At 33.9% G+C, this 10211-nt stretch overlaps 1 protein-coding gene across 1 annotated transcript; it reads left to right on the top strand.

Annotated features, from left to right (window-relative positions):
• The first annotated feature begins 8952 nt into the window (after positions 1–8952).
• On the top strand, positions 8953–9570 carry LOC113273340. Its single transcript, XM_026523091.1, has one exon. It carries the CDS (start codon positions 8953–8955, stop codon positions 9568–9570), a length of 618 nt encoding a protein of 205 aa, XP_026378876.1.
• The last annotated feature ends 641 nt before the right edge of the window (positions 9571–10211 follow it).

Below are 10211 nucleotides of genomic sequence, written 5' to 3'. Positions count from 1 at the left end.
ACAAGGATTGAATTATTTAGGAGGATACATTAATTATATATCCCTAGTTTTGGCACTCGAGAAAATATACCTTTTTACCACAATAAACATACTCCTATCATTTAAAAACCTTATTCATTTAAAAAATAGATTACCTTAATATTCATGTATATAATATTTTTCTTTATTGGAAAATACAAAAAAAAATATATACCACTTCACCGCCACCATTGCCACCACCTATCAACGACCTCCACCACCACTAATATTCCACCATCGGAACACCACCACCACCGCTCAACAACCACCACTACCACCAGTCCATCACCGCCGCCACCACCATTGCCACCAGTCAACCACCGCCACCACCATTGCACCGTCACCTCTATCACCATCGGTTCAACAACCCAATACAAAAAGCAGAAAATAAAAATAATAATATGGTGTCAACAACCGAAATTAATCCCCAAAAAAACATCAGAAGAAAAAAATATGGTGTCAATAACCAAAGTTAATCCTCAAGACAAAAATCTGAAGAAAAAAAAGTAATATGGTGTCGAACCGAAGTTGGCGTCATAGTATGGTGTGAACAACCATAGTTGCGCCAGTGATGTGGGGATCAAGTTTCGACACAATTTGGTGCATTATGTCTTTGCCGACATTTGTTACAAAGCAAGTGTGTTCGCTTGAAAAGAAGTGTCTTTAAGATTCTAATCTGATGGCAACAACACCTTGAGGCATGTGGACATTCTTGTATACAATTGAGAAAATGGTAAATATGTGTGTGTTTTGACGTGACGTTTGTCTCTCCATTCACCAATATCTCCACTCGCAACTTTACTACTGTTCATGTTATTTGTTCCGCAATCACCCGCAAATGCAAGAAGTATTTCGATAAGTGCACCTCGCAAAATTACGATTTTGGTATCTTGGCGTTTTCTACCTTGGGTAAACTCAGCGAAAATACAAAGGTATTTTTGAAGATACTAAAGCATTGTCCAGCTAGCCATGATGCCAGTGTTGCTAGGCTTCCAAACAGTTTCCTATAAAAACACTTTTATTTCAGTAAAGAAACTCGTACCATAATAAAATAATAATAATATTGTGTCAACATCTGAAGTTGGCATCATAATATGGTGTCAACAACCAAAGTTGATCCCAAAAAAAAAAAAAAAAAAAAAAAAAGAAAACGGTATCAACTAACGAAGTTGATTTGCAAAATAAAAATCAGAAAATAAATAAAAAATAATATGGTATCAACAACCAAAGTTGACATAATAATACGTTATCAACAACCGAAGTTGATGCAAAAATCTTCTGTCATCGACCAAAGTTAACACCAAAATCTAATTTCAACAACCGAAATTGATCAAAAAAATCAACAACAATCACCACCACAACAACCACCAACTGCAACATCCAAAAAGTAAGCAGTTCATTGTATACTGACATATACACAGGTAAAACTGACATATACACAGGTGAAAAACTAAACTCGATCAATGCATTTTTTTTTTCAAACTAATTAAAAACCCCAAATCTTAAATATGAATACAGAAAATAGATCTAAATATATACTTCCTCCACCATCGCCACTACCAACATCACCACATCATCATCATTACTCCTTGAGCTTTAAATAGTATCCGAGGAATTGAAGTTAGATTTGAGGAACCTTAAATTAATTTGTGCTTGATCTTACATTCGATATGTTTCAAATAATCCTTTTCCACCATCACCACTGCCACCACCTCATTCGATGTCAGATAGTGATTTGTACCGATCACCAACTGCAATAAAGAGATTAAAACGAGATAGTTACAGATCTATACTTCATGAATCAAGTTAAAAAAATCGATATGAAATCGACGAAATTAGGTTTTCGAAACCTTACAATGAAGTTCTGAAATCGATTTTGAAACCGAAATATAAAGAATCACACTCTCATAGTAGTGGCGGAGGTGACGGAGGTGGTGTTGTTGGTGGCGGTGGAGGCGATCGAGATGATGATGGTGGTGGGAGTGATGCGGATGGTGGTGGTAGGAGAGATGGAGTGTTTTTTCAAGTTCTGTAAATTAAAGAAGAAGTGACGATAATAGAAGGTTAAAAGAGAAATTATAAGTTTCGTGGTTTTATTAAAAATTTCAGTTATTCCATCAGAGGTATTTATGAATTTCGTTATGGGTATTTATGAATGCCCATCATAAATAGGGGAATTTATTCAATTTTCACTTGAAAATATGGATGTACCACGAGTTATTTGAAAACAAGGCGAAAGGAAAAGTATGTATTTATGCCCAGAGACGGACAAAAGAAAGATGTTATCATATTTGAAAATGAAAACCTGATCCTTATAGGATTCAAAAATCGCTCACTATATCAAAACTTTGACTACTGTGTCTTGTAAATTTGACTATTAAATAAGGGAATTTGGTTCCGAGACCCACGGTTGGTTTCAATGGCGTTGCGTGGCCTCATGGATCAGTCCATTTATGGGTTCTCAAAACTAGGAATTACTAGGTAGTCCAGGAAACCCAGTACCGGTTACTCTCTAATCCACCCCTAGAATAAAATTATCCGCTGGTCCAAAAACATGTTTTTGGACCAGAATATTTATTCCCTAGTCCAAAACGTGCGAGTCACACAAGACAAGTTTTTCAAAAGTACCAAAAATACCCTTTCTGCAACTCCACGAACAAATCAAATTCAGTTTCTTTCTATTTTTTCATCTCATATTTGTTTCTCTTTGGTTTTCTCTGCTCCTGCGTTTTGGTTCATCCAGTATCTGGTAGCGTCTTTCAATTAGGTTCATCACATCTATTATCTCGTAAATCATATGTGCTTCGAAATCAGATTCGAACAAGGTATTTATCTCGTAAATCATCTTCCTCTGTTGTTGTTCTTGGAATGTTGATGAATAATTAGGTTTATTCTGATCTGATTTCTATCAGAATAGTTGTCTATGATGTACATTGTTATCTTTCTTTTATGATTTCAGTTTTGTGATGATTTACATTGTTCAATTCAGTTTCCGTTCGATTTAGATTGTGATTTTTGTGTGTTTCAATTAGGTATCTTAAAATCGAATTAGGTTAATCTCAGATTCGATCAAGGTATGTTACTATAATCACCTTTTCTCTGTTGTTGTTCTGTTTTAGTTTCTTTGTAATATGATATAGGTTTTTTTTACTGTATTTTTTGATATAGGTTTGTTTTGTTAGATAGATCGTGTAGTAATTTTGTATTCTCTTTTTGATATAGCTGCAGTTCTTCTATTTATAGAAGATGAAACTCAAAACATATTGATATGTTGTAAAATATATTCTACATGTTACATACCAATACGTACTGCATATAGCCTGCAAATATATCTTACTAAAATATAGTAGATGCCAATACATATCAATATGTATAACGTATAGGAATTCAGAGACTTAGTTATTCTACATGTTACATACCAATACGTACTACATATAGCCTGCGCTCTTAGTATGTATCGTGCAGTACAGTAGATTCCAATACATATCAATATGTATAACTTATATCCATTCAGATACTTAGTTAATTTTTTGATCATTTAGAGGGTTAACATGTCTGACGTTGCTCCCAAATCAGACTTCTCCATCTATTCTCATGTATACCATAAGCAATATCATTTTGCATATGAGGTTACATCGTTTTCAACTTTAGATGATTTGAAATTTTGCATATGTAATATGTGGAGCTGGTTGACTCACCGACAGTATGAACTTTGCATGCAATCTTATCCGACAGTATGAACTTTATGAAGAATGATTTTGTGTCAGGCATGTATTTCAGTCAGATACATATTAATGTCTTAATTAAGTAAGTTTGATACAATACAATGTACTTTTAAGCAAGTAGTGTTCTGATTTCTCTTTTTCTTTTATCACAGGCTTTAACGTGCAGCAGAATGTTATATCGATGATGTTGCCAGATTCTTTTCCACAATTCTTTCCTCTAGCCCTTGTTCTATTCTACCGTTTTTCTTTTTGATTTTGTCAGTACCAACTGAATTTTGTTAATAAGCATTTCATTTACAGTACTTACATTACAAGTGTACTGAAAATACTGTTTTTGTTGTTTCTTAGAACATCTTTTGGTTTTTGAAACATTATAAGTCTATCAAAATGTAGTTATTGTAGTTATTTTCGAATAATGAAATATGTTGTTAAGTCTATCAAAATGTCAGTATCTATCACCAGTAGTGAAGTATTTACATACTGAAGTATTTTCTGGTTATGCATCAGTTTTTTTTAGATGCATAATACATTATGCATTATTTTTGTTTTAGCTGCATAACGTCTTATGCATTACTTTTTTTCACTTTTCTGGTTGTGCGTCAGTTTTTTTTAGATGCATAAGACATTATGCATTATTTTGTTTTAGCTGCATAATGTCTTATGCATTACTCTTCTCACTTTTCTGGTTATGCATCAGTTTTTTTTAGATGCATAAGACATTATGCATTAAAAAAAAATTTGCTGCATAATGTCTTATGCATTACTTTTCTCACTTTTTCTGGTTATGCATCAGCTTTTTTAGATGCATAAGACATTATGCATTATTTTGTTTTAGCTGCATATTGTCTTATGCATTACTTTTTTCACTTTTCTGATTTATGGATTTTTATGCACGTGCATAATGTCTTCTGCATCATTTTGTTTAGTGCATAAGACATTATGCATTATTTTGTTTTAGCTGCATAATGTCTTATGCATTACTTTTTTTTCACTTTTCTGGTTATGCATCAGTTTTTTTTAGATGCATAATACATTATGCATTATTTTTTTTTTAGCTGCATAATGTCTTATGCATTACTTTTTTTCACTTTTCTGGTTATGCATCAGTTTTTTTTAGATGCATAAGACATTATGCATTATTTTGTTTTAGCTGCATAATGTCTTATGCATTACTTTTCTCACTTTTCTGGTTATGCATCAGTTTTTTTCAGATGCATAAGACATTATGCATTATTTTGTTTTAGCTGCATATTGTCTTATGCATTACTTTTTTCACTTTTCTGATTTATGGATTTTTATGCACGTGCATAATGTCTTCTGCATCATTTTGTTTAGTGCATAAGACATTATGCCATTATTATTTCTGCATAAAACATTATGCATTATTTTTGTTTTAGCTGTATAATGTCTTATGCATTACTTTTTTCATTTTTCTGGTTATGCATCAGTTTTTTTTAGATGCATAAGACATTATGCATTATTTTTTCTTTTAGCTGCATAATGTCTTATGCATTACTTTTTTTCACTTTTCTGGTTATGCATCAGTTTTTTTTAGATGCATAAGACATTATGCATTATTTTGTTTTAGCTGCATAATGTCTTATGCATTACTTTTCTCACTTTTCTAGTTATGCATCAGTTTTTTTTAGATGCATAAGACATTATGCATTATTTTGTTTTAGCTGCATAAGACATTATGCATTATTTTATTTTATTTTGTTCCCCTTTGCTGGTGGTGAAGGAGTAACAGCCTTTGTCACTTTTTTTTCCTTTTGCTTTAGTAGTTGCCGCTGCTGTTTTTCTTTTTCTTTTTGCTTCAGGAGCATCATCTGCTTTCTTTCCCTTGGTTTTTGCTGTTTTTGTAAACCAAAAGTTTTGTACACATTACATATCAGTATGGTACAACATATAACTTGTAAAAATGAAGTACAAATTGCAGACAACATATTGATATGTAGTACACATATAAATTGACATACTAAATTTTATTATGTATTAGTTAAACAACAATACATTTCAATATGTAACAGTACATATTTTAGGTTTTGGGAATATTGCATGTCAATATGAAATACATATTAGGCTTTGTTTTTGATTTGATTTACTTTTTTCCTGAGGAACCTTACTCATATAACTTGTCAAAATGAAGTACAAATTGCAGACTACATATCAAAAAGTTTTGTACACATTACATATCAGTATGGTACAACATATAACTTGTCAAAATGAAGTACAAATTGCAGACAACATATTGATATGTAGTACACATATAAATTGACATACTAAATTTTAGTATGTATTAGTTAAACAACACTACATTTCAATATGTAACAGTACATATTTTAGGTTTTGGGAATATTGCATGTCAATATGAAGTACATATTTGGCTTTGTTTTTGATTTGATTTACCTTTTTCCTGAGGAACCTTACTCATACTTCTTGTTGTTGGAGATTTAGCAGTAGGGGAGGTTCATGTTGGTGAATCATCGGTAGACTTCCTTCTTCTTTTCACTGGTGTACGAGATTTAGCAGTAGGGGAGGTTTCTGTTGCTGAATCATCAACAGATTTGCTTCTTCTTTTCAATGATGTAGGAGATTTAGCAGTAGGGGAGGTTCCTGTTGGTAAATCATCGGTAGACTTCCTTTTTCTTTTCACTGGTGTACGAGATTTAGCAGTATGGGAGGTTTCTGTTGCTGAATCATCGACAGATTTGCTTCTTCTTTTCAATAGTGTAGGAGATTTATAAGTAGGGGACGCTTCTGTTGGTGAATCATCGTCAGATTTCTTTCTTCTTTTCACTGGTGATGGAGATACTTCAGTAATTTCTTCTGTAATCGTCCTCTTAATTTTTCTACTTGTACCCATTTCTTCTTCAATTGAATTTAATGAAAATTAGGTCAGATGCTGAAAGAAGAAGCAGTTTCTGTTTCTGATAATGGTGATTTTTCGATCTTTTTCTGATAATGGTGATTAATTGAGTTAGGTTGCAGAAGAGAGACGGGAGCAGTTTTCTGAATGTGAAGAAAGACGAAGCAGTTTGCGTTTTTCAATTGAGAGTTAGGTTGCATAAGAGATAGAGAATGCAACTGGAAAAAAAAAATGAAAAGAAAACGGACAGAAACTGTACACATCACGTGGTCCAGGGAATATAGGTAAAATAACATGTTTTTAAACTTTATTGGACTAGCCATTAATTGTTATATCCCGCTGGACCAGCCAGTAATCCGGGTCGGGTTTTCTGGACTAAATAGTAAAGATCTCTTCTCAAAACGTAAACTACAAAAGGATGAGTTCAAAAATCAATTCGGCAAAACAGTTGACTCAACACAATTGAATGGTCGTTTACATAACCAAATAGTTTTTTGTTTTCCTCATATGAGTCTATGACTCACCCGGTTTTTAAGGTTAGATTTTAATATTAAATCAAAAACGGAAAATGGGTCATTTGTCCAAATATTTTTAAATCACGGTTCAAATGGACGAGTTAAAAATAGTTTGGGTGAAATGGCCAAAAAAAAATAGCAAGGATGAAACTGGATTCATCCTAGCTTAAATTTAAAAAATAGCAAGGATGAAACTGGATATATCCTGTGTAAAAAATTAAAAATAAGAAAAAATATTTGAAAATGGGCACGATGAAACTGGTTACATCCTGCCTATTTTTACATTTTTGTCAATTTATACAGTATCAAAATCTAACTGTCCATTTCACCCGCGAATTGTTGATTTTGGTTTTTTTAACCAATTTTGTGAATCAAAAACTGATCAAATATCTTAAAATTTTGAAGGTATCAAATATAAGAAATCTTCTGAGTTCAATAGTGAATAATCCTGGATGGTGGCATTTTTTTTTTGTTTCGATGAACAAGAATTCCAAATTAACTTGCGTTTTGAATCATACCATTTAGCATATGTTCTATAGTATTAAACTTTTCACCATTTTATGAAGGTTTTCGTGATCAAGTTGTATTGTTGCTCCTTTTAAAGTGAATCCTATTGTTGGGGCTTGAAAAGTCATGGTCTTTTGGGGGCTGTCAAGGGCTGCCAAATAGTCCCCATCAAATATTTATATAAATGACTAATATGACCCCTCACTGATTTTACATAATAAACTTGATTAATGTCACTAATTAATCATGATTAGCTAATTAATCAACACTAATTCATTTCCTTAAGTTAAGTGTTGAAGTTGAAAATCAAAACAAAAAAAAAAACAGAAGAACAAGAAGATTGGGGAAAAAAATGAAAATCAGTGATTCGAGCAAAAATTTTGATGTAGGTGAACCCTCATCTTCAAAATACGATAACATATTAATACCCATCAACAACGATCTGTTCTTTTTTGATTTTTCACAAAATCATGAAATTTCTTCTCAAACTCAAAATAACCCTTATGAACCTTACTTTGATTTCGAAGGACCAACCCAAGAAGAAAAAGAAATCGAAGAAACAATTGCTCAAGATTACCAAGTATACCTCTATTCTAACTCTTATTTCAGTTTTGAAGCTCGGAGTTTCGATTTTTCCCTTCCGAAAACCCTAGGTTTCCAGCCGCAAGGTACAATCACGGCTGGGAAACCATGAACTCCTGGTCGTTATTGATTTATACGGATCACAGTTCATGAACTCCCAGCCATTATGAAACCTGACGGATGGAACGATGAAAAGTTCCTGGCTGTAACTTGTCAATTACGGCCAGGTAGTTTCTACGTGCATGGGAAGCATTTAATACTATCGGCGGCGGTTAGGTTTCCTGTCCGAAAATATTAAATGCTCTTTAATGCTAGCGGCGGCGCCGGTTGGGTTACCCAGCCGTAACTAGTTTTACGGCTCGTTTTTTAGGTCGTAAGCTGACTCCTCCAGTTACAGGAAAAATATACGTCTTGGAATTCCTGGTCTTAAATGTTTTACGGTTAGGAATAATACTTTTCGACCCAGCAATATCTTTAATAACTGGTGGAATATCACTTGTCGACCCAGCCGTGTACGCTTTGACGGCTGGAATATCACTTGTCGACCCAGCCGTATACGCTTTGATGGCTGGAATATCACTCTTGAACCCAGCCGTTTCTATGTGTTTAAATATTTTTTGTGAATAATTATGTGACATATGTCATTTTATTATAGATTGTACCGTACATTCCGGTGGAAGATCAAGAAGTGGTTATGGAAGATCAATAGGTGGTTATTGGAGAGCAAGAGGTGGTTATGGAAGATCAACCCCCACCTGTGCAAGTTTCCGAGGACACAAATGCTCACTATGTAAACAACTATGAGTGGAAAGATAAGAAAGATGCAAAGTTGTGGGCTCGATCACAAGGGTTGCAAAAGATGTGCATCATAGTCCAGAATAAACAAGTTACAGACAAGAGCTTTCAAATGGTTTGCGAGTGTAGTGGAAAGTATGAGAGCCATTGGAAAAAGGGTAGTGAGTATAAACCAAAAACCGCAAGGAAGAAGGGAGTATATAATACGAAGAAGACCGGATGCTGTTTTAAGATTAAGTTTAAATTTAACGACGACAAGAAAATGTGGTATATGGAAAAAGTCGTCTCGGGTTATCATAATCATCTTATTACGGAAAATTTGATCAACCATCCTTATTCGGCAAGGCTCAACCCTTTAGAAAAGGATTTAGTACGCGTGTTGAGTAAAAGACGCACAAGACCCATTGATATTCTTAGTCGCGTCAAGGTGTTAAATCCTCAAAACTCATCCTCATTGGAAACTATCTATAACGAAAGAGAAAAATTTAGAAAAGAATCATGGGAAGAGAGAGTGCTTATGCAACAATTATTGTTTTTGTTTGAGGTTGGGAACAACTAATATGGTCTGAATTTCAAGATGATTGGGAACAACTAATATAGTCGCTTACTGAACCATTATATTTGCAAAGGGAGCGTTTTTTAATGGAAAAATGGTCTACCTTCCCGGATATTATAACATATTTGAAGAACGAGTTATTGGATCCCCACAAATAAAAGTTTGTTAGTGCATGGGTAAACGTTATAGACATTATGACAATCAAGCCACAAGCACGGTGGAGTCGGCTCACTATCGGTTCAAGACTAAGTTAAATGGTTGTGATGGTGGATTCGTTGTTGTTTTTGAAGCTATGGTTGAGTATTTCAAGCGTGATCTCGATAGAATTAAAGGGGATTTTGAAAAGAGCCGATCTAGACTCGTTACCGACTACCGGGATAGCCCTTGGCTCAGTGGAATAAGTTTATATGTTTCTCAATGGGCAATCCTAAAAATGATAACGGAAGTGGAGGCTTGGGAGGAACACAACTTTCCACCGGGAATGACATGTAATTGTCCAATTAAGTCGGCTTTGGGGCTCCCATGTAGGCATGCAATAGCAAATTATCCCACAAGGATGATTCCGATTGAAGATATAGATCCATTTTGGCAACAACTAACATTTAAAGATCCATCACCAAATCAAGGTCTTGGGGAAGTGTTTT

The sequence above is a fragment of the Papaver somniferum genome, chromosome 1, assembly GCF_003573695.1.
Source record: "Papaver somniferum cultivar HN1 chromosome 1, ASM357369v1, whole genome shotgun sequence".
Taxonomy (NCBI): Eukaryota; Viridiplantae; Streptophyta; class Magnoliopsida; order Ranunculales; family Papaveraceae; genus Papaver; species Papaver somniferum.
Note: the sequence above shows the minus strand (reverse complement) of the source record. Positions and strands in the feature narration are given on the sequence as shown.